The sequence below is a fragment of the Thunnus thynnus genome, chromosome 22 (genome assembly GCF_963924715.1).
Source record: "Thunnus thynnus chromosome 22, fThuThy2.1, whole genome shotgun sequence".
Taxonomy (NCBI): domain Eukaryota; kingdom Metazoa; phylum Chordata; class Actinopteri; order Scombriformes; family Scombridae; genus Thunnus; species Thunnus thynnus.
Window position 1 is genome coordinate 15,040,863 of NC_089538.1, and position 27,861 is coordinate 15,068,723.

A 27,861-nucleotide genomic window follows, 5' to 3' on the forward strand; every position below is an offset into this window, starting at 1 on the left:
ATTCAAGAATGTAAAGCAAGGAGCTGTCCGGTTTGACCTAAGTTTTTTGACAGTGATATAGTGTTTGAGGAAAGAATGGTATGAATGACAATACATAGAGCATTCAAATTATGAAGTTTACATGAGGTAAGAGATATTTAAATAAAATATTTAGATGTTAACAATACTTAAACAATAGCATTTAGCAATGTAACAAAACCAACATGAACGTGGATCAGGTCATTGATTGTCTCAGCGCTTGTTAGTGATTTCAAAACCCAATCTATGCTTTCTGGCATAGCTGGTGACTGGGGGGGGGGGGGGCACAGCGGAGTAAACCATCAAATAAAGCCCCATTATCTCCCTGGTGAGCCGGACTGGCCTGGTGCGGCGGCGACAGATCTCAGTAATGAAAAGGAACAGTCTGAACCCGCCACGTCACTGTCAGTATTGGGTCAGCCGAAACCACAACAGGGAGCATGATGGAAAATACACATGGAAAACTTAACCAGTGGCTTTATAAATACACAGAGGTTGAGGAGGGTTGGGGTGAGGGGGGGGGGGGGGTCTGTTTGGTGACGGGTCTCATTAGGCTGGATCACAACCCTAAAGCCCCCTGATTGAGATGGGCGACAGCTGTCCACTTTTGGGAAAGCCGACTGGGCAACTGAGCGGCGTCAGTGCGACAACGCAATGCCAGACTTTTGTTTGAGGTTACTAATGATCTACAGCTGGACCCGTGCTCTCTTTTGACAGATGGATTTTGCATTAAAGCAGTATTAATTGATTTTTTTTTGGCCATTTGGGAGCAGCAGACACTGACATACAGTACTATTAAGTTAATATGATGAATGTGTTGGCAAACAGCATATATACAAGGGAAAGTGAATCAATACAGTAAGGTTGAGCTAAAAGATGCTAAAAAACTGAGGAGTTGAGAGGAACTGAAGAGTCTTTCACATTAGACATTAGGTCCTTTGTGTTTATAAAAATGTTTTAGTGCTGCTTTAAAACTGGAGTAACTGATTTTTGGCCAATTGGGGCCAGCAACAACAAGCTGAATACAAATCACTGACATAATATCACCTTATAAAACTGATGGCAAACATTTCAGTACATCTAGCAGATACGTAGCAACATTAGCATTCATTTGGAGTTTTGTTTCTGGCCACCTAATAACAGTAGGTCCAAGATCCTCTCTCCTTTTAAGTCTGTTTTGGTCTTCACAAACTCCTTAAAGAATTACCTGGCTTTTTAGCTTCCTAACTGTGTTCACCAGCTAGTTGCTACCTTTGACTGTCTGCTGTTTGGTGCTGGATAGGTAGCATACATTGGGTATAGCAGAGTTTTCATGCTGAAAACAGCTGCCTGCTTCAGCTAGAAATGGGGTTGATGAAAGCAGTGTGAGTGAACCATAACATTGAAGTTGTGGGCCGTGAAATCAAACCAATTAGCTGAAAGATGCTAAAACAATGCTGTGTTGTACAGTGTTGTAGCATCGTTCAGCTGAGAGTCGGGTGATCATTTTCTGTGGGTTTGTCATTACAAGCGACATCTTTCACATTAAACATAACTATTTGACACTTTTTTTAATATAAAAATATTAAGTAGTGCAGCTTTAATCGAGTTGATTGCAGAATTTTGGTGAGGTATGACCTTTTCAGCACCACGTCATGATTCTTTTTTTTGCTTTGGCTCATGAAGGACCCTTCAGAACAGTCTGTTCTAGTCAAAGAAAGGAAATGGCTTTGCCTGTTGAGTTGTCCTCCACAGAACCAGGACATTATGACTCGCTCCACGTACTCAGTGACACTCTGTCTGTCACTATTAGCCCACAGAGCGAACCCAAAACTCGTTCTACGGCTCCAACACTAAGAATGTCTGGCTTTCCTCAAGCGTGTGTGTGTTAGTTTGATCAGCGGCGGCGGAAGTATCACAAAATGCAAATTCCTGTGCTCCCCTCAGTATTTAAGCAAGCACTTGTGAGACAGGCAAATGTCGACGCTCCTTTCAAAACGAATCCCTTCATGAATGCAGGTTTGAGATAGCTGACGTCACCTCTGATTTGGCTTCATAAACAAATATTCAGATAATTCTCCCCAAACATAGACAAGCCTCAAGTGAAATCTTCATGACTTTGCAAAGCTGTAGATCATGTAGAAAAAAAAGTAGAGTGTGAGAAAGATCTACTCGTGTTTGCCTCGCTACATTCGAGTACATATAACTGAACCTACAGCAGCCAGTTTCTGCATCAGCAGGTTATGTAAAGCTTATGCTAAATGGGGGCTCTGTATCTGAGACAACTATCATCCAGCAGGCACATTATTTGAGAACTGGGTGTTCCTTGCATCCAGAGGGAAGGGCTTTGTTTGTTGAAACGCCAAACAAGCTGAGTACACAACACCATTAAAACAGGAGAAGACCACGTTCACATTGCCCCTCAACTGATTTCCATTGTAAATGCCTCACTCCCTTTTTGCTGCTGATTGTAAAAAAAAAAACCCACTATGCCCAATTGCTTGCTCAAGGTGAAGAAATGATTTGATTCCTATTGTTTACATCTACTCTGAATTTGGCCAATGTCATGCATACTGCAATGCATGGAAGCAGATTTACATTAAACCAGTTGAAAAGTCTTACAATGAAGAACAAGCTTTTTGTGGTAAAGACAAAGCCATGAAAGATGTCATATAAGTTAAACTCAGGCTGAGTGTAAAATGAGTTTAATACAATTCTACACCATGACCTCTAAGTCAAAACATGCTGCTGTTTATCTGCAACACCATAATCAATTACTTCACCTTTGGCTTTCCTTCCAGAAAACAGAAGTTCCTGGAAGACAAGAATCTACCAGTTAATCAGTCCACAATAAAGACATTGGCTTTAGTTCAATGTGATGGCAGCTGGTTGCTGATGTGACCGCCAACTATTAACTACTGGGCTAAATTGTTGAAATTTAATATCCTGTTTACAAATTTCTAGACTTTTCAGACCTAGTAAGAAACTGTGACATGAGTTGTTTCATGTCGAAGGTGACAAGCGCTCATATACAACAAATTGCGCACTTAAGTAATCATCCTCTATCACCGTTGCCCTCTTTCACATCTCAACCGCCAGTCTGCTCTTTTGAACATCCTAAATCAAAGGGGAGCTGCCTGACCCACCAAATGTTAAACCTCACGCCCCCAGTCTCGCCCCCTAACCCTTCACAGCATGATAAATGGCAGCTTTGAACCCTAAACTGTTCCTGCAACAACAGCCTCGTCTCTAACCTCAATTACCAGAGCAACAAATTCTTTCTTTATTACTTTGTGCACGTGGCAATTACAGGCATATACACGTGTGTGTGTATGCAAATATACATGCAAACAAACAGTCGTTCCCAAAAACAAGCATCACTCAGCAGAGTAACCTCATTTCTTAAAGTGCAAACATCCTATAAAGGATGTGTTGCTAGTCATAGGTGCAACGAATCATATTCTTAAAGATTCTGAAAGTTAAAACCAAGATTAAGGCACAATCAAGCAACTCCAAGATTCACTTCAACAGCTCTTTATCTGAGAAAACACTGTGTATACAGGACCTACATGAACACACACACAAGAGTCTTGTGTTTTTCTCTCCTGACGCCAAGACCAGCAAAAAAAAGGCAGCTGACCTTTCCAGGGAGCCGGCTGGGAAATGGGTAACGCTGCGGTCATGTTTACTGACACTGTATTAAGTCACCACTATCTCTGCATCCACTGCACTTCATTGTTTGCGGTGAGAGAGGGCTGACATTGTCCCTTGGCCCGTTTTACACTGCCGAGCTGCTGTTGTGGAAAAGGCCAAGTGTGCTTCTGCCTTATTAATCAATAAACTGTGTATCCCCGGTTTATTTTCAGGAGCTGCTTAACACTTGTAAACAGACAGTCATGAATGCTTAACAGCTGTCTAGGTTTATTACTTTCTCCAGCAGCCTTAACAGACGGACAGAGGTGGATGTGTTGGATGAACATAAATATATAGATGAGTCTATAGGCCTCCATTTTCAAAGCTCTGTGTGTGTGTGTTTGTGAGTGGTGTGTGGTGTGTGGTGTGTGTGTGTGTGTGTGTGGGGGGGGGGGGGGGGGTTTCTTCAGTTGCAGTGCCTTGTGGCTGTAAAACAAAGAGCTCATTTAGTATTTGTGCAAACAGCCAAGAGTGCAAAAGAGTGAAAATATAAACACTTGAAATGAAAAATTTAAATGTACCTTCATGGGATTTCACTTGAAACCGTACTTAAGACGAACGCCAATATTTACATCAGTGACACCTTGTTTGAGCTATCTGATAATCTGCCTGTGATGGGATGTGAGAAAGTGGAGGATATCTGCTTCAGGTAAATGTGTCACTGGTTAAGACGCAGCATACAGGCAGCGGGCCCTTGTCGCATGTCATTCCCCATCTCTCTCTCTCCCGTTGTTTCCTGTCATCTCTCCTTTGTTAACCCCCCCCCCCTCAAAAAACGGCGGTTTGACAAGAAAATTCCTGAAACTAGAAATTTTGGAGGGTTCAGCCACATCTGGTGGATTTTAGCATACAGTTGCCTATTCACACATCCAACAGAAACAGAGCAACATTAGCATTCATTATTATTATCATTAGTATTATTTGGAGTCGTATTTGTGTCCAAATGATTAATTTAAAATATAAATATTAAATACAAGTACTCATGTGATCCATTGTTGATATAAAAAGATTGATTACAGTCACCTTTAGTGAATTCAGTTTAAATCTTGGTTTGTGTTTAAAGGGCTGTTTGACAGAGCAGACTTATAACTAACTGTCCAGTACATAAAAAGCAGGAACAGATTTAATGCACAGCCATAAACAAAACTATTCATGGTTGTCAACATAGATTATCATGACTGTCCTCTCAAGTTATTGCAGATGCCTTGAGTATTGTTTGACCTTCTGTTACTCTATGGTCACTTGCTATTAAACAAGACTGTGTTACAGGACTGAGGGACTTTCTGAGTGACTATCAAAAAGCAGAACCAAAGGAAGAGTTAAAGGAAGTAATCTACTTCTAAAAACAAACACTATCCTCCACTAAGACACTGAAACCTTAGCTTACGATCATAACAACACGAAGTTATTCAGATATATCAGATACCAGTAGATTCAGTCAGCTGGGTTAAAGCTGTATTTTCATTTTTTATGAAAAGAATTTAAACCTTTCAAGACAGAATCGAAAGAAGGCTTGAATGGGCTTTGAATGGATCTACTGGTCACACAAGCACGTACTTAGTATGTCGATACATACACCATTATGTACAATATGAACACATACCAGTTTTGACGTTTTTACCCTGAAGCTGCTTTGTTTATTTGTTGGTTTAAAAGCCTAGGCGAGGGCTGCAAGATATATTGAACACATCTGTTGCATTACTTCTTCTTATGTAACAATGTCTGTCTGTATTGTCCCTGTTAAAAGGATCAAACAAAGAAAAGAAATAGCAATTTCTCTGCATGCGTGGGCCTTTAACTTTGTCAATTAAGGCACCTGCCATGTACAAAAGCCTTAACAGCCAAATCAATATTGCCTGGTTAAAAAAACAGATGCAAACAGATGGAAATCCTCAATGATCAGCATGACTAAAAACACCTTCCACTGTAAACAGAATAGCATTTATGTAACCCTCTTCCATCACAAGGGACCTATCATCTTGTAACCTACATATTTTAGATGCTACTTACATTGCATATGTGTGCATAATGAATTGATGCATGTATGTTCTGATGGAAAGATTTGTGCCAGGCATACTGTAAGGTTTACCCCCCCCCCCCCCCCCCCCCTCTCAAAACAACATCATCCTTGGTGACACATGAACAGTGCCATTACAGTAAATACTCATGCCCTCAGAGAGGATGCATCCTGCATTCCTGTCATGTCATGCATTCCTCAGCAATGTACAGAGAGAGGTAGAGGGGGGGGGAGGCAGGAATATAAGGTGACTGTGGACAAAAAATGCATCACTTTCCTTTAAGCCCCTGCGCAGGGCTTTCCCCGGTTTTCCCTGAGAAAGCCACGGGGGAACAAGAAGGAGGAAGAGGAGGAGGAGGTGGTGGTGGAGGAGGAGGGGGAGGAAGGGGGGGGGGTTGATAATACTGTACATGCGTAAATAAATTGGAGACACTTGTATCCGACATGAACTGTGCTTACCTGTGATAGCTACATTTGCAGCATCAGACGAGTGGCTGGGTAGATCATTCGAGTAAGTGCACTCCAAGCCCAGTACCGCATAGATGACGAGTCCACGTAGCAATGCATTCACTGCCTTGTGGATGTAACTCATGGTGGAAATGAGGCGAAAATCTGGTAAATTCGTATCCGTGGGACCGGGGAGAGTGGGGTGATGGGTAGATTTTTAAAGCAATCCCAAGGAGAGAGAGAAAAAAAATGATACTAATATATCAGGTTCGGACTGGATAATACAACAATAGCGAGCCAAAAAAATATAAAAATTGGAGCAGAAATATGACGTGTCACGAGAAAAAAAAGGGACACCTGGAAAATGCACCAACTTAAAAAAAAAAAAAAAAAAAAAAAAAAAAAATCCCGCAGTCGACTATTTTGAGGAAACCCACCGGCTAACAGCTGAAACACAAGCAGTCACTGCTGTCACAAAACCTTACAGGAGAAATACCTGCAAAAGAATAGTTCATCGTGGGTCATCGGCAAGTCAAACTACTTTGAGAGAAGACCCCCCCACCACCACCACACTCATAAAAATAAAACTAATAGCCTCTAATGGGTTTTTGGTGGCTGTTTCAGAGGGGTGACTGCTGCGAGCACCCCATGCCTTTGATGTCTAATTGAATACAATTAAAGAAATGTCTAGCTGGATAAGGAGAAGACCACATGCAGCCTGGAGGAATCCCCTGTCCAAAAACAAAACAAACAAACAAAAAAAAATGGTAGGAGCTTTCTACCCGTGGATATCCGTGAGCCACAAATAATATCAAGTGCTGTATTAAATCCTTATGTAGGCCTGTGAGAAGGAAGATAATAGTCTCTGTACTTCCACGTACAGTATACAAACACCGGGGACAGCTTCAGCATATTGAACTCGCAGTGTCTCATAGGTCCGCCTCTTCATACGAAAGTAGCAAATCCCATTGCATCAAAAAAAACACACACACACACATTCGTGTCTTCCTCCGTTTGCTCTAATCCGTCTCCGACCTATATCAGCCGATATCCGCCTACTTTCTAAATGAAGTTTTTAAAAGTCAGCTTTTTTTTTTTTCGTGGCTCGGTGTGTTACTGTATCCTCCTGTCATATCAGCTGCTCGCCGGCTGATGCAGACTAGGGAAGGAGAGCCGACCGGGGCGGAAGTCAGTATGCAAAATGGTTTGACATCAGGAGGAGGAGAGGAGAGGAGAGAGAGAGAGAGAGAGAGAAAGAGAAAGAGAGAGAGAGAGAGAGAGAGAGGGGGGGGGGGGGGCTTTACATTTGGCCCCGACTACTGCCGCGTGTAGGACGGGATACTTTATAAGCGGTGACACCGGGAGAGGTTTTGTTTTTAAAGGGGGGGAAAGCATTCAGCGCATCCCTTCCCTGCTACCCCACCGGCTTTCATGCGGTGGTTATCAGACACACACCTCGCTGGCGCCGGGTGTGTTTTTTTTTTTTTTTTTGGTTGTTGTTGTTTTTTTTTGGCCGAGCTGGAGCTTGAGGGGATTCTTGAGCAGATAAATCCTCCTCAGAAACGCTCTTTTTTCCGGTCATGCTGACGCGGATAACGATTACCCGCTTCATTGTTCTCCACTTCCCGGCTCCGGGCCATCCAAGTTTGCCTCCCGGTTGAGCGCTCTCATTGGCTGGAGTGTCCCAACATGGCAGAGTCTGATTGGCTGCTTCACACAGCAGTTGTTGCATCGTTTTGAAGACGCTCAGCGCGGGAAATAATGTGATATTAAAGGATAATTCCGGGATTTTATGCATGTTAAACCTTGTTATTTACTCTGAAGCCATTTTCTATTTATTTTAGAGCAATGTCGGTACATACCAAGAGATTCTGCGCCCCCTATATTACTAACACTAATAATAGAAATATGAGTAATGATATTATTTTTCACAGCACTAAGAAATACACTGATGAAGTGTGACATAAACAACATTACCTTAATTTCTGTGTGTAAAAAACACATCCATCCAATTTATTTTACATTTTAATCCCCTCCAGACATGTTTTCGGACTAATAAAAATCCTCTTCTTGGAATAATAAATTGTGTCTAACGTGTTTGTCCACAAAAAATGTTCAGTTACCATGTTAAAAGTCCTTAAAATTGCATCTTCTCCTTCTACCTCATAAAAAATCCAGAATTTCAAAGTTTTAACTGCTGGACACAATACTTCACTGTAAAGTCTGTTCTCAGTGTATGCGCACTGGAGGTTTTAAGTTTCCACATTATATTTGTATGATGTAAATTGTGTACCGGACCTTGATTGGCTCCAAACTAGTCATGATGTCATCACCTTCTTCCTTCAGTAGGTGAATGTGAAAACCAAACATCCAAATGAAAGAACAAGAACACATTTTTGAGTGGAGGTTTAAGATAGGTTTGAATGAGGTGTAGACAGATGTAAACTTCCCAGTAGTATCACCAAAAAAAATTTTTTTTAAATCTGGAATTCCGGGAAGCTATTTTTTTTTTGTCAACAAAAAAACCTTCTACATTCATCCACAGCTTCTTTTGAAACCAGGGTTTCCCGTATGGGTGCCTCTGACTGTCATCCCATGCAAATGTGTTATTGGTTCATTTCAATATTTGGCTGTTTGCTTCCTGGTGCAAGAACCTTTCATGTAAAGGCCCCAACAAACAGATGGCACTATGAGGAATAAAAACTCCAGAGAGTATTTGCTGTTGGATAAGAATCGGTATAAATCTTCAGGGGAAACCTAAAGTGCCATTTTCAGTGAACATTAAGATGCTTCATGCAGCCATAATGTCAGACACAGCCTGATGTAGAGATTAAAGCCTAAAACAGACACTATGTCTGTCCAAACCTCACATTGAATTATAGTTTAATCACATTCATGTATGCAAGGCATTCTGTATCTCTCTCCTAAATGCTACTCCATCTTGTGCTTGTTCAACTTTCATGTTATACTCTTTATACCTTTACCTACTTCTCTACCATGATTGGTGGTTGATGTTGCTTCTGAACACAAATGAACCTTAAATAGAGGTCAACCATTTTTACATACTGGTGGTCAATCTTCAAGAGTTTTTTGTTATAACCCTATTAAACATGTTTCATATGCATTTAAAGGCAACATAGGAAAATTAGATCTTATTTTGTTCTTTTTAAATTGCAACATATCTAAACACACCGTGGACTAAGAGCAGGCATTACAGTGTGTCTTTGTACTGTTTAAATTGATATGTTTGAAAACCTAACCTCATAGTCGTGTCATTTTATATCTTTAGTAATGAGAGCACAGAGCCAAATCAAACAACTTGCTGCTGCTATCCAAATACTTATAAGCTCGGTGTGAGCGCGGCACCGGATTAGATGGCAGCCTGATACAACTTTCAGCGACAGCCAGCTTCAGAGTGTTGATGGACAGAAAGCACGTCGCCCTGCAATGCAACGCATCAGCCACCAGGAGGGACCGCCGTATGAGCGAAACCACGCAGCAGGGTCACGGTTGTCTCAGGAGAAACAGACTTCTGGGGGCCAAAAGGAGGTGCATGACTGATAAAAGAGTCGGCCGTGGGAGTTCTAGTAAACAGGTGGCAGATGTAGCAGGAACCGAGAGAGGGAGAGAGAGAGGGAGAGAGAAGAAAGAGAAGAACAGCATAATTCGATACAAGCCCGCAGAGGGGGCAGAAGGGAGGAAGGCAGCCAACAACGAGGGAGGAATAGAGCAGATGCTACATGTAGGAGGAGGGCTGTAGGGGGGAGGCAGACGGTCAAGTCCCTCAATGCTGTTACCTGTCACTTACCCATTCTGTCCTCTCTATAAATGCCTATGGTAAGCTACTGTACGCCCTGAGAAATATTCAACTGGAGAAACAGGAAAGATCAGACAGCTATATTGACATTTCAAGGTATTTTGAGGTTTTATACAATAACCTGGAGGAGGTGATTCAACAGAACTTTATTTCATTTAAAAAAATGTCTTATTTGAGGTTGCAAAAAAACACTGCGAGATGTTGGCGTTGACTGGCAAAGAATACTGTTTGACATTGAAATAAATAAATAAACTTGATTGCATTTAAATCAAAGGTAACAGACTGCATTTCTGTACAAAATAGGTCAATACATTCAGAAATTAAATGCATAATTTAAAAATGAAATAAAACACTGGCACTGAAGGTGCTAAGCTTCCTTTAAAATGTGCAGTTATATGCAATTTCTTCATAAATACAATAAATTATGTGTAGACACAGCAGCTTCTAATCGTATAAGTTACAGTTTAATTCAGTTTGTGGCTTTTGATTATTTCTCGCGACATGCTGGCACAGGCTAGCGCTTCCAATCTCCTCATTCATCAGCAGCAGCATTATCTAATAGTGTTATAACAAGCAGGAGCTACAGAGCCGAATAAATTGCAAGAGCTAATTAGCACTTCATTAGCCAAGCTTGGAGACATTACTGTTGTTCTCTTCGCACGCTCCTATCGCAGTACAATTACTGCTTCATGCAACTCATCTCCTAATGAGCTTCTCAGCTGATCCGAGCACTGCGGTGCATATCATCTTTCCTGCAGAGCATATGGCTTAAGGAGGTCAGCTTAACCTTACCGGCCTGTAGGCTATACTTATGAACTGTTTAATATCTACTAATATGATACAGGGGATTCACTATTTATGGTGCGTACATTCTAAAAGAGGAAATTGGCGTTTTGCTTGAACCAGTGCAAGATGAGGTGCCTGTGTAGGTTCTCCTTCATTATTCCTTGACACATTAGGCTGACGTTTCTTGATGGATGACCAGTGGTGTTGGTGTGGTTATGGCATGACAGAGTGGCATTATTGTAGTGTCTCTTTATATCCTCCAAGTGGCGTGTGCAGTACGTATCCCGACGCATACGTACTGTGGTCTCCGTGCTCCTCAGATGGCGGTGGCAAATAGAAAGATCTGGATGAGCGGCATGACCTTCAAGGTTGAAAGGTCGGCGAGGACAGCCTGCAGTGCGGTTGTCAAACAAAACAAATAAGAAACTTGTTTAACTTTCACACCCCTTCCGACCGAACCCTTCCCCACCAAGCCCATGAGAAGGGCTGTAAAGCACACCCTCCTCCCCCCACCTTCCAAAGACATATTTCAGGATTTAAAAAAGCACCACACAGCGCGACACACATAATGATGATGCAGAATCCTTGGGAAGCGACAATCCATGCTTAAGAGTACGCCGCTCCCCACCCTGTCCTTTTGGGTTTGGTGGGAGATTAAATTTAGGGACCCTATCATGTTTAGAGAGCAGGTCTAATATTTCAACACTGGGCCTGAAGTTCTAAATATAAGATGAGGAGCAGTAGACCTATGTTATGATATCTTCTCTCTGCCGGGGCAGGTGGTAAATGAGCAAGCAAATAGTGCCGGCCAGCATCTTAGAGCAGCAGACCAGCCTGTCGCCCCATGAGTCACAGTGTAGGTTAAACCCCCCTCACACTCAAGGGAAGGGGAAGAGAAGGGTCATAGCATGGTTTACTCATGGTTTCAGTCATATGATAGCGGGACCAAAGTATGGGAGCCGGTGCGGTATACAGTGCAGGCATGCGCAAGAATTACATTACAGGTTACTGTAATAATAACGTAACATGAGTGACAGTGCAGAAGCTAACGCAGGATGCACGTATCAAGCTTTCAATTGTGCTTTTGCTAAATTTGCATGTCAAAATTCAAAAGTTACAACAAAGTGGCATCGGGATATGGAGTGTTTGGAGGCGTTGGTGGTACACAGGGTGGGGTAAGAGGGTGAGAAAGTCCAGCCGGCCATTTTTTTTCAGACATGTAAGCAGAAGACTGGGTTACTGGTGCTCGATGGTCATCAACAGCTATTTACAGCCTTCCAGGCTGTGGGGGACTGGAAATCGGAGTTTCACACGCACACACATACAAGTCCAGTGTGAAATGAACATACCTCAGCTGAGGCCAGTGATGTCACTTCCATAAGGTTCTCAGCGCGGAAGGCAAACACGGCAGCTGCAAGGACTGGAGGAGCGGTGTGTTTGTGTTGGAGGGCAGTGGATAGGGAAGGATAGAGGGGGGGGAAGGATGACGAATGGAGAAAGAAAAGGATATGATATAAACAGCAGAGGGAGGTTGAGATAAAGAAGGATAATAGAAGAAAGGATGGGAAAGAGGATCATATAATAGAGAGAGGAGAGGAGAGAAGCAAATAAGATTATAATAATCTCATGGCAAATGTCAAGGTTGTTACTGCGGAGTTTGAACGCAACATACCTGCAACTATCTCCAGTGAGTCGTATCCCAGGATCCGATCCCAGAGGAGAAGCAGCTGGTCAGTGGAAAGATAGCCAGAGAAGGCGCGAACCATCCACTTAAAGGCTATACGCAACCTGAGGACAAAACCATCACTTTTGGTTACATAGTCTGCACACTAAAGACGGCGTCCAGAAAGCTTTAGATTTCAGTGAATAACATTTAATCTCTATTACCTGACCTGAACATCTTTTTTAACTGTTTATAAATTGGTGTCTTATCATCATGTAACTGTCAGTGAAACTACTGCATCCTGTGTCATACAGCACTGAATACGTCTAGTTTTATATTTTGAAAATTGTGATTTCATTGAGCTACCACAAGATGGCAGTAGCTAATAACTGTAGGACTGCACCAAGACTGCTGATTTGAACAGTGGGAGTATGTTTGTGAATCCTAAACCAAATAAACAACAGCTAAGCAAAGAAATGCATTTAGGTAATTGAAGAATTTAAATTAAGAAAAAGCGTATTTTATGGTCAGTAGTGGCACTGCTTTAATTCTCACATGCAAGAACAACGCAGCATTCAACATGACAAGTTTCCATGGCAATGAAATGTCACAGAACATTTCCTAATATGTATGGAGGACTTCATTTCAGTTGAGTGTTTGGGACTTAAGTTTTGAGCATAAAGACTTTATTAGGGCGGCTGAATTACTCTTTTAAGCTCCTCATTTGCTAGTGACGTGGCGGTGTGCAGACTACTTACGGCTGCGCCCCGATCTGTCGAAGGTGATAGAAGAGCTGAGGCAGGTAGGCCTGGAGTAACCGCTCAAACTGCAGGCACAAAGACACTATACCCTGCGGGAGCGCACATGATAATTACATGCATTAAGGTACGAGTACGAACACGACATTTTGACCTTGACATTTAGCAATCACGCACGAAAGCTTACCGAATGAGAGGAGGAGATGGAGTGCAGTCTGAAGAAGTAGCGACTGTACATTTCCCTGAATACGCTGTACAGCTTGGACGGCTCGTTGTACAAGAAACACAAAGGTGCCACTGTGGGACAAACACACACATGACCACAAATGCACCGCGTTATATCCTGCTCATACAGTGTTCTTCCAGCATTGAACGTTGCAAGAGGTTCAAAACATACTCACCATACATCGAAAATCCATGAAAAGGGATTACACCTGTTTTCAAATGAGAGTTAAATAGAGTTAAATATATTGCAAGCAGCCCGGTGGTTACATTTTTCCCGTCGGTATCAGAACACAGAAAATAATATGATGTGAAAGTCAACATGAAGCTCACCGTTGGGAGGATAAACAACAGCGCACTCGTCATCTCCCACTTTCCCTGTGAGACAGACATAAAGACACCGAGATGACCAAGATCTAGAGCACCATGTCTGGAGTTACTAATCGCACGTATATGCGCAGGTGTTTGACATATTAAGGTCATTGGAGTGGAGTGGCACTGCTCTGATGTGATGTGGGCTGAAGTGTGTGTGTGTGTGTGTGTGTGTCCTTGGTGTAGGGTTCATCATCTCACCCTGGATGTAGGATTTAGGAGGAGTGGCACTGTTGTATTTGAAGTGCTCCAGGACGGCGGTGTCCCGGGAGAAACACAGCAACACCTAGAAACACGCAGGTTTGGTATTAAACATGCTCTCACACACACACACACACACACATTTATCTGGATCAACTAAAATAAAGAGTAACTGATATTGGATTCAAAGTTTACAGGGCTGCAACCCAAACATACTCAGTTTACTGTCATAGAAGACTAAAGAAACTCACATTTAAGATGCTGGAACCTGAGATTTTTGTATTTTTTCTTAAAGAAACAATTCCAAACTATTTATTAATTATCAAAAAAGTTGGCGTCAATCAACTAATCCATTCATCGACTAATCATTGCACCTTCAAAAGTTTACAGATCTTCCAGTGCTTTAAGTAACTAGTGACCTAACGAAGCAGAAACAAGGCCTCTCTCTCACTAACAGAAGAGGAAGAAGCAGACAGGAACCTTTGCTGTATGGATTACACGCACGATATGTAATATTATCCTTGCCTGGCGACAGTGGACAGGGATGACAGTAGCTAATACGCTTTTATTTGTTCGGCAGCTGGTGATGGCCTTGAGTGGCCTTGCTCCCTCTTGGGTAAGAATTCAATCATAACGGCACACCTGGAGCCAGCCTTTGGGGAAGTATTGAAGCAGATAATAACAAAGCCTCGAGTGGCTGCTTGTTTCGCAAAATGACCGTATAAGTGGGAGCTCATTCCATTACAATCCCATTTCTGGCTCTTTTTGAGAACCAATTTCATTTCCACCGGCCACTTTAGATGAATTACACTGGGGGGGGGGAATCATCAAAATGAGACCGGCAGCAATTTATACAGCCTCATTGACAGGAAAATACCAAAAAAGGATGGCAAGGATGTCTCTAGAGTGCCTCTTGTCTGACCTTAAAAACTTAAAATCAGCTTCTGCTGTCCAACTTAAAGTGTTTTTATGTTTGTGATAGATTGTATAATTTGAGGAATTATCTTTGGACAGAGCTAAATACATTTTGTTCTCTTATGATCTCTTAAAACCACCAGAAGTGGATGTAAACAGGCTTTCCCTTGACGTAGAAAGAGCAGAAAAGCATTTTACTTGGTTTTTGGTGGCTACCTAAATGGGAATCAGACTTCTCTTCAAACATTACTGACAAATGAAACTTCTGAAGTGTTCTTGGAGTGTACTTAAGGACTTTCTATAATTTCCACTTGGATAACTTCTCAAGTTCATGACAACACCTCTATGAATCCAGGTTCCATCCCGCGATAAGTGGATTCTTTCACTACCTAGTGAGTTTACCATCAGCCAATATTGACAGTGATACTGGAGCTTTGTTCTTGCTACACGCATGTGCTCAATGGTTAGCCCCCAAGGAGCATGACACATTAACAGCCGTCAAATAAACCGGTTGCTGAGTGTATGTACTTGTTTATCAGCTGGGCACATAAGGCAAACAGAGTAAGGATTAGCAGAGAAGCTAATAATAACAGGTCGTACTGGAAGACGGATCCTTATAGATAAAGAGGAATGCTGTCTCACGGAAACTGAGTGAAAAGAAGAAACCTTTATTGCTGTCTAGTAGAATAAATGTGGTTGGTTTTTAGGCATTGTGGGAGTCCATGTGGTTTGCACAGCTTCCCCTTTGCTAATGTAAGTAGGAAATATCACGTTAACAGATACAAAGGGCTTCCTTATTATGTTAAAATGCTAAAATGATTTCTTAAACAGAAAAAAAAGCTATTACCCTTAAAAAAAACATAATTAACTTAAATAAAAATCTTCAAATGATCTTCGCTCGGTTGAGGTCACATCGTTATGGTTAAGCCATGACAGATGGAGAGCTGAGCTGAGAGAAAACAGAGCTCACCTGATAGAGGAAATCTTCAAAGACAAAGTAGTAGTCGTCATTACTGGCGGTGAGCTTCACATCCTGTCGGGCGAGGCATTTGGAATTAAATTTGATCTCATAATGAAGAAAAATGCACGTTAAACCGCTGCGGCTTGCAAATGTCAGTTCATTCACATTATGTAAGAAAAGCTTTTGTTTACCAAAGGTGTACATAGAGTGATGGTTCGAAGCTAATCGGAAAATACAAAGAAAATTTCTTCCAGGAAATAACCTTGTATCAAAGTTTACGTTAGCAAGAAAAACGTTCTGTAGACGAGACTCCAAAATTCCACCAGGAAACAAAAGCTTTCAGTATTAAAACATAACAAACATTGATAAACATGCCTTATAGATGAGGTTGTCCACCAGCAGCTCATGTTGGATGACTCCAGCCTTTAGCTGTTCATAATGCATCACGTCCTGAAACGGCAAAGATCCAACATGTTTTAGTATGCGTGCAACAACGAAACTCTTCACAAATTAAAATTGCTGTTTACGAACTTAAGTGTTAATTGTAGAATGCAATTTTCTGGACAAAACCTACTAATTTTCTAATAATTATCGTAACTAAGAGGGAATGTTTCACCTCCTTTATTATTTAAAAATCCATCACCCACATTACGGATACTGTTAAATCAACTTTATGTATTCTTTCTGACGCTGTCGACAGCAGGATTAAACCAAAGTTAATGGATGGGTAGCGTGTTTCCGACAATGTGGCTAAACTCAAACGTGTCTCCGGTTTGAGACAGGTTATCACGAGTGAACGAGAGAAGAGGCAACGCAGTGATAAAAATGTCCTCTGGGACAGCTGCGGAGCACCCTGGCGATGACCGGTGCTGCGGATGTTGATGAGAACAGAAACAGAGATGGTCTTTTGTGACAGCTGAGGTACAACGTTGAGACCGTTGCGGTAATATGGACAGCGTCAGTGGGAGAGTTCTGCTTTACACTTGAAGTTGATTATATATCTTGGAAACGAGGGTCGCAACAGTTCACTAATGCTGTGTTTTTACAGAATAAAATTGATCTGAAAATGAGGCAAAATGGCAGAAAAATGACCCAAAACTCATGTATGAACTTGATGAACTCATTCAAGTTATTTTACTTATTTAACCAAAAGAGGAATAAATATGTTCCAGATTTCCTCTTCACTTGTTTTGGATGAACAGGCAAAGGACGTCTATCAACAAGATGCAACTTAGGCGATTTTTCATTCATTACCCAGAAAAACAGTGAGAAGTATTCACATCCTGTCACTAGCCGGCTCTGTTTAATGTGTTTGCCCTCATGCAGTCTGGAGCCCTGCGAACACTCTCCAGACCTCAAGTCAGAACCGTGTAACTCTCCCTCAGAAATCAATCTTCCCATCACATGCATTGTTTTATCGACTTGGCCTCAGCGGGAGACTCTGGACTCCAGCGCCGTTTATACTGTGCTTTGCCACACAGGCAGCCAGCCTCTCTGTTTGGCCTAACTGTGCTAAATCGCAAGCATTTGATTATCTTAGCATTTGACCACCCGGGACAAGCAGCAGTGAGCTTAAGTAAACACCACCAGAGCTAATATACAGATCATGCTGAACTTGTAGATCAGCTGGTGATGCATATGTTGGCCATATGTAAATGCCGAGATACAAAATAAACAGTACAGTTAGGATCCTTCGCTGAAACACCATTGAATGTGAAAAACAGCTGCAGAATGAAAACTTCAGCTTGTAGAAAACATGCAGTTTGGGAATCAGTGCAGCTGTGTGTGCACGGCTACTTTATAACAAACACTGACAGCTGACGGCCGCCACTGGGTTGCAACTCAGACATGATTGTGTCTGTGTATTTGCATTTAATACCTGTGGCTGGTTAGTGGAGTTAAGGATGAGGGCCCAAAGGTCAGCTCGCAGGCCTGTGGGACAGCCCTGCCTGCTGTACTGCTGCGCTGCCGCGCTGTCCTGCTCCACAACCACTAGACGAGAAACAGACAAAGAGTAAGACACAGGAGAGAAAGAGAGACATTGACAGATAGTCAATTTTCCTGGATGGAGCTTTATATTGAAAGGATAGGTTCACAGTTGTCTGTTTTTCTAGCTGTAATCATTCCTCCTGTTCAAGAGATCCCTTCATAATGTTTTTTCGGTGTAACTGATGGGGGACAAAATCCACAGCTCTCCTTCCGTGCAAAAATCTATTTCAAAGTTTATTTGAAGCTAATATGAGGCTTAAGCTGTCAAAATTAATCAAATCAAGCTGATATATTTCAAAGTTTCTGTCTATTTGGTGCCAGTTTCCCTCTTTTTGCTACGATCCTTCCAATGCAGCTGAACAGGAAAACGCTGTCCGTTGAGACAAAGAGAGAGAATTTTATACCAAAAAAAGACGAACTGTGGAAGATATCCACTTTAGATATCAGACAGCTGAGGTCTCATACTGTACGTAGCTATTGTTTGAAGACAGATATGAGAGTGTCATTAATCTTTTAAACTCTCAGCAAGAAAGTGAAAAAGCGTTTTTTCCCAAAATGTTGCAAAAGTATATGTTTAAGTCATTTATCAAGCAAAAATACCAAACATTGACTGGTTTCAGTTTTCTCAAACGTGAAGATTTGATGCTTTTGCTGCTATTTTATAGTATTTAAATTAAATATATTGGGGTTTTGCAGTGTTGGACCGACTAAACAAGTTAGAAAGACATTTTAGAGACTAAACAAATATGAGGAAAAAATAATCAACAGTTAATTGGTCAAGAAAGAATCCTAAATTGCAGCTCTACCAAGTTTTGCCTTATATCTTAATGGAGAACCACACATAAAACACTGCAAGAACAGAAGATCCTGAAATTTGAATTGCTTATCTAGGACGTGTGTGAATAACAAGAATCAATAAGAAGCCTGATTTCCCGGCAGAATCCCATACTATATACAAACAACGGAGTCATACGGAGCCAAGTAAGTCAGCTGGGAAAACGAACACCTGCACGTCATCAATGGCCGCACGACAACAAGCAGGCAGTCCGGCTCTAAAACTATTAAGAGGTTTGTTTTCTCCATGACAACTCGGAAAAGATGATTTTCCATTTGGACGGAAGATGCGTCCAAAAAAGAGATGTCAGATATTTGTCAAGATAAATCACGGAAAGCGCTACGAATGTGTCAATTAGAAATGATGTCACTGATTAATCTAAAAAGGGATTAAGCGTGAGCCAGCTGCGGCGTAACAACACAGTTTCATTCTATCCCTCTGAAAATGTATAAACGCAACAATCATAACACAGACATTCCTAGAATGGTAATTATTACATAATTTTCCAAAACCGTCAGGCAGATGCTGCAAATAAACTCCCACTAACAGCTCCATTCTACCCTAAATCTATGTTGTGACAGTAGCCAAAAACACACAGCTCTTGACTTAAGGTGCTGGCCAGTCATAACATAAACGAACACACTCCTTGCCTCTTAAATTTCCTATTTGAGTGCACTTAACTCTTGGCCTGGAATATGACTCGCGGCTCGGGAGCCAACCACTGGTGAAATAGTGGACTGAGGGGCCTTGTGGCTGTGTATATAAAATACAGCCTGTGTTTTTAAGACTCTTGTCGATTTGATGTCTGATTGGTGTCCATAGTAAGCTCGGTGTTTACACTGGTTTCATAACGGAACAATGAGTTAAAGCGTCCCTCTTGCCAATTACTGCACCTGAGAGAGCTGACGTTAGGGATTTTCTGTGTGTATGTGGTGGTCGGCGCGTGAGTCAAATTGATATTTCTGAATATACTGGATGTGTTATTTCCATTCATATATACTCTATATACAGTTATATGGATATTGTAATCTTTTATGTCTATAATTAGTATTTACCCCCACTTCAGGTTTGATTCTTTTAAAACACAGAGTCACAGTGGATTAAATTAGATGTTTTTGATACTGATCTCCAGAAAAAAATACTCTTTGATGTAAAAATAACATTGAATCTTTAAAAACATGTCAAAATTAAGAACAAAGTACACAAAAAAGACTTGAGGCTACAATTTTAACTAAGTTGCCTGCACTAAATATTAATTTAAAGGAAGAAAACTTGTTTATGTGGGTGAATATCATTGTTAAAGGAGTACAATAAAAGAAACAGGAAGATATTTTAATATAAAAAAAACCCAAAACATTAAAAAACATTAAAACAACTAACTTAACACTTTTACTGTCTTACCTTTTTTCCCCATCTGAACATACTCGCTTTCAAACAAGTCTGCAGAGCGGTAAGAAAGAATGAACAAAACAGATGCATCAATTATCGTCTGGCAGTGGCGCAGTTTTACAAACTGATGCTATCTCTTTGAATTACAAACACAGAGCTGGTGGATTCTATTTAAAGCCCAAACACCAGACTGTCACACTGTCAATACCTGGACTTAACAGAGATATTGTTTGAGAAATCCCAGACTGCCATGTGGTGCAGGCAGAGCGACGCTGGCTAGTGTTTTACACACCATTAAACCCCGGTGTTCATTAGGTAAACTATTTGTTTTCAGGATGTTTCTGATGAAATGAAAACTATGTACTGATCCCATTAACAAGTACTGTCTGTGTAGTCAGAGACTGATACAGTTGCTTACTTCTCTTGGACCATAAACCTCAACTGTTGTCCTAAAACTATTAAAAACACATCAGTGAGGCTCAGTGTTGCATTGGGTGACATGCTCCTTAGTTTAATCTGCAGTTTATTACTGAGTCCATCCCACATACACCACCCTGCTACTGTTATTACTCACTGGAGTACCAAATGTGAATTAATCCACGGCTGAAACACGTTGTTGGTTTTGGTTATTTCATAGAATTTGTTGACATGAAGAAAAATATTGCCAGTCTTGTCCTTAAATCACTCTTAAATCCCCTTCAGGTTTGACACTGAAATGTAGCTAAATATTTAGCGTCTGGCGTTAACCAAGCTTGTCCAAATGTCTGTATATTATCAGTATGTATTTGATAAGATAGAAAGTGCACAATGTCAACGAATGATTAACTAGGACTGGGCGTGAAGAAGGCCATTTGCATTTTTTTTGTCAATACCTGGATGGATGTGTGCGTGGTCGTCAATCCCCAACTGCCCGGTGGTGAGGTTCAGCTCTGAGTAGGCCTGTCTCTGAAAGTTGAAGCAAAAAAAAAAGCTCTTCAAATCAAAGGGTCATTTCTTAGCACAGCTGAATAGAAGCCTTCGCAATGTGCGTTGAACCCGCAAGGTCATTAATGGACAAAACACTTGCAGCTACATCACATCCATGGGTGCCTACCAGCTGTGGGATGTCCCTGACGTTGAGGGGAACCTGGATGAGGCCCCAATGGCTCCTGGCACTGACGTCCTCGCTGCTGTCATGGTTGGGGTTCCTCAAGCTGATTAACACCTGCATAGAAAATATAATAAATAGGCCTCTTCTTTAACACTACATTACTTAACAATCTGAACAGCAGGAAATCCGCTTACCTCCAGGAAGTCTTTAGGGGCATAGACAGGCCTGAAGCGAGCTAAGTCTGCAAAGATACAAAGATATTAATGTATCTATAATACATTAGTAGTTAGTATCACTTTCTGTACAAAGGGCAGTTCTCCAGATGACACATCTATGTACACATACCACTCAATGTTTACATATGCAGTTTCAGAACAAGTTTAACAGCTTTACAGTCCAGACTACACGAATGTATCCAGCCGTGAAGTTTATTTCATTCGACTTGAACCTGAATATACTTCTGAATACATTTGTGACACTTGACTTCAATTTGTGCAGCCAGATCTGGCAGCTTCTCCAAAAGTCATAAGAACAGTACCGGACAGCTAACCCAGCTTTAAGTGGGACTTCCATCTACTCTTTACGTAGCAGGGCAGTAAATTCAAGTGCCGTGTCATCCCTGGAACGAGGGCACATTAAGATTTGGACGGAAGGAGGTGGGGGTGGGAGGGGGGAGGATGCCGCTCGTTATCACAGCTCCGTCCAAGGAGTCTGGACAGCTTCTTTATTCACAGTCCAAAGTGTTTATAGCCTGGGGACGGCACACAGTCCTAAATGTTATTATATGCCACTGGGCTGTGATAGCATTGTTAGGACACGAGGTTACCGTGCAGTTTGCACATGTACTGCTTTGAACTACAAACGGTTGGTTCATTGAGAGCCACCGCTGAGGTTTTCATAATGCAGGAGAGGGATGTGTCTTCTGAAACTGGATGCTAATAAATACCACATTTGCATGCAGAAATACATTCCCCTTAAAATTTATGTTTAAAAGACTCCACCGACCACCAGTCTGGTGACCTCACTTCTTTCTAATTCCACAACACCAGATTGTTTTCATTGTCAGACTTGTTTTCAGATGTCACTTGAAGCAAGTAATAAGACTTCATGCAGCTCCATCTGGAGCAAAAGAAGGTTGTTATAGTTTCTTTCACATATGCACCAGCATACTTTTACACTAGTGTCACTTCCATCGAAAAACGCATTAGGAGGGGATCTTTAAAAGGCCTGTATGAACAGGAGGACTGATTACAGCAAGCAAAACCTGTTTAAATGATCATGCAGGTATCTGACTATTTTTTTAAGACATACTTGAAAAATTGTGAACCTATCCTGTAACGTACACTTGAGCTGGGCATATAACTATCAAATGCTCCATTTTAGCAGCTTGGTGGCTAATAATTAGCACTGCTCAAGGTGTCTCTGTGTCCAAGTATGTCTAGCATGAATTCTCATCCAAGGGCAGAGATCTCACCCTGGGAAGCCAGGTATAAGCAAATAACTCTCTGTCAAGACAGAAAAAACAGACAGCGACATCATACAACTTTTCCGATGTTGAAGAGTCGGGCACGGTTCCTAAGAAAACTTTCCCCCGGATGAATACAAGTGAAAAAGCAAACATGAGGTGGTAGATCTGGTTAAGAGATGAGTTAAAGTACACCGCTGTCTGACTGATGCGGCGGCGTACGGACACATCAACACTAATCTTTCAAAGAGGCAGACCCGCTCAGGGCCAGACCCCTGGGTAATGTCTTGAGACCTGGTTCATCTGTGCCCATCTCGTTCCATTTGTTGGCGAGCTCCTTCTGCTCCACTGCAGGCCTCTGCGGAGTGGGTGGAAAGATAGGGTTTCAACAAACAAACGCCACAAATGCCAAACAGAACCAATCTTGAAAATGCCACGTGCTTCTCTGGTCATAAATACAAGCTATCTGCTCACACAAACAAATAATAAAATGAATGCGCTGATTCCAAACACGCGCTTTCTGCTTATTAAAAGTTTAAAGATACAGAACGGGTGCTAACGCTTTCTTTACTAGCTTTTGGCTAATGTCAAACTTAGCCAGAGCTCATAGCTTAGTCAGATCAGGGTTAAAATGATAAAAGATTGCCACCATATGTGAAAAACTCACTATTACTGAGGCTTCTGCACTATAAAAGACGTTGCCAGAGAACTGAAGAAGCTATTGTAATAACACTTAGCTGTGATTGACAGTATTTTACCATGCGAGCCAGAGGCACTCCCAACTCTGTACTCATGCTGTTCAAGCTTTTGAGGACACGTTTCTCCCAGCTGGCCTGGATAGGAGAGCACACACACACACACACACACACACACACACACACACACACACATTCAGCATCAGACACTGTGTAACAAATATCTAAGTAATAAGAAAAAGGGGGCCGCATCTCTGAATTGGGCAGACAAATAAGACAAGAGTCAAAGAGGCTGAAGAAGAACAAGTGAGGAGTGATGGAGATAAGAGGAGACTGACCTGTGCCTTGCGCATGTAGGCCAGAGGCTCTTTGAGATGCTCTGGAGGAGCCGCAGGATGGCTCGGGGGCAGCTGGCTGGAATAAACGAACACATGAGCAGGGATGGTAGGGTGTTACAGTACAATAGAAGAGCGGTTGATTACGTAAAATATATAAAAACGCCATTGTGTTTATCTAGTAAGTGACAGCTTTGAGGGATTGAAGCCTCGAAGCATACAAATATACCATAAAAAAAGTAGGCAGTCAAACAAAAGGCAAATAAAGTTACTTTTTTTTTTCTTTCTTGAAAAACAGGAAGTCGGTCACCATTACTGCCCTGCACACAGAGTTCAAATGAGTCAGAATGAGTTTCCACCAGATGCAGGGCAATACTGAATGACTCAAGGTCTCAGTGCGTTAAACAACATTCAGTCTCATCTAAACACCTATAAGAGCACGTAGGGTTGACTAATGGCAAAAAGAGGGAGGTATTAGTGGATGTTAAATGTCATCCATTAAAAGCAAAGCCTCAAGAGAGCAATAACAGTATGTTACCCTTAAAGGTAAGAGAGTACAAGTACAGATGAGGGACGCTTTTCAAAGCTGTTTACTAGAGAACGAAATGTTTCCCAGCCATTTGATTCTAATAAAGATTCTTACTCATAGAGGCACATAAATCTGAATTATTATGGGTAATTATCAGTGTTTGATGTAAACCACCATGTAACGATCTCTTCGAGGCCTTTTTCAGGGCAGGGAGGGAGAAGTAATTAAAAAATATGTATATAAGCATTCGAACCAAATAAAACTGAGAGGGGCGTGTGTGAAAAAGAGAACACAAGCAAGACACGTCAAGTAGAAGCTGAGTTGCTGCAGGGGCAGATTTAGCCAGATCTGTACTGTACTGCACACACAGTATATATAAGTGTGTGTGTGTGTGTGTGTGTGTGTGTGTGTGTGTGTGTGTGTGTGTGTGTGTCTCAGAGAACAATGTGAAGTACAGGTTTTAGTACAACTTTGCATCCAAATTATGTAGAATACCTAAAACTCTAATTCTTCCTCTCTCTCTCTCTCTCTCTGTGGCTGAGCTAAACTGTGTAAACAACTTAGACTATATGAAGATTAAAACACTTTTCATGACACATGATAAAGCTCTAATGGGGCAGCTACAGCACATAAACACAGATCACAAGCACTCCCATCCGATAATAGTGGACATAACTTAGGCTTTAGGCAACAATACACCAAATGAAACTATCAGAATAAATACTGTATTTTGATAGCATGCAGTTCAGTTAACATAGTAACGCACAATTAACTTCTGAGCCATCCCTCTCTTAGCTCTTGTTACAAGTCTAAACAAATGTGCGTGGGTTCATACTGCAGTCTGTGACTTTCAATGTTCATTTAAACCAGAAAGCAATAAAGGAAGCAAAAGAGTATAGTGTCTAGTGTTGGTGAGAGAAAAGACAAGGCTAAGGTCCTGTTAATATCTGTCACCTCTGCGGACAGTTAAAGACTCCCTCTACACATGTTTGAAGACGTATAAAAAATATTCTGCTTTGACTCATAATGTGTGTTTGACAAAGTTCAGATTACCTTGTTAAAACCTCTTAAATTTACATTTTCTATTACTGCACATACATGCAAGATACTCTAAGGTACTTCAAGGTGTTTAAGACATTAATTAACACACCTTTTGTAGAATAGGCTCAGTCAAAATGATTCCTGCACTTGCATAAGGATGCATGAGCTGTGCGGTGTGCTGATGATGTACTTTTCATTAACTTGAGCAAGATTGCAACAAATGTTTTGGAGCAGATGTTGGACATTTGGTGTTTATTTTCCCTACTAAAGTGTCTGTAAAAAGTACATTTTAAAGTGAAATGTGTACATAAATTATTTATGCAGTTAAATGTTGTAATTATTTAGAAATATTCCACAATAACATACACAGCGTTGTGCAAAAGTTTTAGGCACTTTAGATGTTTAGATTCTTATCCGTGATGCGGTACCATCAGGAAGGCGTCTGACTGCTCACAAATATATTCTGCAGCATGACAACGACCATCCTAAAGAACCATCTTCAGCGAAAGACAGCTCACTTTTAGTTTATTGTATATCTAACACACTAATCCCCTGTCACTCCAGTGACAGCCAATCTGCACCTTTTCAAGTTTTACAACTGAAGTAAGCACGCAGTTTCCCTCGTATTGTCTCCTGAGGCACACTGAGGAAATTCCTGAGTGCATTTGCACACCTGCGTACATGTTTTTACTATCTACCCAGTAATTTTCATGCATCATTTGTAATATTTAGTCACTAATGGGACAAGGCTCGACTGTAAACCACAGGAATCAAACACAGGAATCAAAACTGACTTGACTTTTAATAATTGCCTGTGTCAGTCTACAGGTTTGTCTGGTATGTTTGTGTATTTGCCAGAAAAACTACTTCAATCACTTACACGTGCAGTTCTCTGTATACTGCATTCTGTAGCTTTCTTTCCCAGCCTGTAAAACATTTAAAAAAGCGTTAATACCACCAAACAGAAAGAGCAATAATAGGATAATTATTGTTTTAATACTGCAAGGAGTCAGCTGTGGCAGTTTATGTTTTTGTAATGATGAAAATATCATATTAATGCGCACACCTGACGTTTTGAGAAAACTGCGCACGTCTTCTTTAAGAGATTCCAGTTTTATCTCGGGTTGATGTAAACACTCCTAAAAAAACATTTGGGAGAGAAAACAGGAAAGTTTGACACATTTTTTAAGTTTTGTGGCTCGTGTGCTTGCACTAAAATAAACACAGAAGCACCAATGCAACTGTTCACGACAGCAACCTGCTTCGCTCCGCATCGTTAGCCGCATGCTAACTCACTCACTTTGGCTTGTCTCTCTATCTGGGAGTGTAAATGGCTTCCTTTCAGCCGCTGGACGATCTGAGCGATGGTCAGAGATAACTCGGTGCCTTCGTCCATCGTCTTTGTCGCAACTCGTTCAAGTTTTGCGTCTGAAACGGCGCAGTTTAATTTATTGTACGTTAGCAGCATCCGGCGATGCGGCAGCCGCCCCCCCTGCAGAGGTTACTTAGCAACAGTCAGAGCGTTTGCAGGGGAAACAACGACCCGCTACTTTGGTTCCGACCTTCAAATCTGTTCCGACGGTGTATTAAAGCAATGTCAGTTTATTTATCTTTCTTTTATTTATCTTTTTCTTTTATCTATTGAAATCTACTGAAAAGTTTCGAGTACATGATACAAATCCTCCACACCAGACTCTACAACTCAAAACAAACAAACCATACAACAAAACAATACAACAGGCCTATTTAAAATAACAATAATTCTACAAATAATTTTAAATCAACTTTATAATTATATAAAATGTCCTTTGTTGACCAGAATTTATCCAATGTGTTTTTAAAAGAGTTCACCACATCTTCTGGAAGATCATTTATAAGAGGAAGTGTGAAGTTTGTTTGTTTTTTCCTTTAGGTATAATTTTAAAGACTTCCCTCTTAAATCATATTTATCATTCCACAAGTGGGTTACAGGCTCAGCTGTGACATCATATATTAAATGAACAAGCTTATAGAGCTCAATCATGTCTCCTCTATGTCTCCTGGATGCTGAGTTGGTCATTGCAATTGTATCAAGGAGTGATCTATTAAATTTTCTCACAAAAATGGCTTTACAAAATAATGAATTAGTCACCATACACACCAACATGCATTTCACATGTAATATTACATTTGAACTACACTTTATGGGCTATATGCTAGTGGTGGGATGGGACAAAGTAGACCTACATGTATTCAAATAGTTTATTTAAAAACAGTTTGAAAGTACAGACTCTCAAAACTGTTCTTAAATACACTAAACTGTACAGCAGCCTACTTATATTGTACAGTAATTACTTAATGCCACTTTATACTTCATTTCAGGGGGAAAATTGTGCTTTTTACTCCACTACATTGTTAGTAGCTACTTTTCTGATAATAACTTTCAGGATATAAAATGGATTGTTATAGATTGAACTACCAAACATTGTACAGAGTTGTTAAATTAGCTCCACCTCAACTAACAAAAACATTAAGATGCTGTTTACATAAGAATATTTTATAATGATATAATGAATACTTTTACTTCTTTAAGTACCTTCTTCTCACAATACTTTCAAACTTTTACTTAATCCTTACATACTGTTTATATTCTGATGTCTGAACC

At 41.0% G+C, this 27,861-nt stretch overlaps 2 protein-coding genes across 5 annotated transcripts in view; both read right to left on the minus strand.

The window, feature by feature from the left end:
- stim2b (stromal interaction molecule 2b) overlaps window positions 1-8,184 on the minus strand; it is a 45,267-nt gene extending 37,083 nt beyond the window's left edge. For 2 of the 4 annotated variants that reach the window (XM_067579151.1, XM_067579150.1), the window contains exon 1: window positions 6,167-8,184. In XM_067579151.1, coding sequence (XP_067435252.1) covers window positions 6,167-6,299 — 133 coding nt within the window. In that variant the 5' untranslated portion in view covers window positions 6,300-8,184. The remainder of the gene's footprint in view (window positions 1-6,166) is intronic. The other 2 variants (XM_067579149.1, XM_067579148.1) reach the window with 1 other exon arrangement.
- A 1,918-nt stretch (window positions 8,185-10,102) lies between these two features.
- Window positions 10,103-26,733, minus strand: tbc1d19 (TBC1 domain family, member 19). Its single transcript, XM_067579152.1, has 21 exons — window positions 26,518-26,733; window positions 26,284-26,356; window positions 26,098-26,143; window positions 23,651-23,726; window positions 23,376-23,450; window positions 22,912-22,975; window positions 21,347-21,393; window positions 21,156-21,266; window positions 20,935-21,007; window positions 20,075-20,113; window positions 17,729-17,841; window positions 16,225-16,299; window positions 15,859-15,921; window positions 13,974-14,058; window positions 13,734-13,778; window positions 13,580-13,612; window positions 13,366-13,475; window positions 13,179-13,270; window positions 12,430-12,545; window positions 12,107-12,177; window positions 10,103-11,148 (listed from the first exon to the last, which is right to left on the minus strand). Exons 1-21 carry the CDS (start codon window positions 26,683-26,685, stop codon window positions 11,074-11,076), a joined length of 1,650 nt encoding a protein of 549 aa, XP_067435253.1. The 5' UTR covers window positions 26,686-26,733; the 3' UTR covers window positions 10,103-11,073.
- Window positions 26,734-27,861: the final 1,128 nt, after the last annotated feature.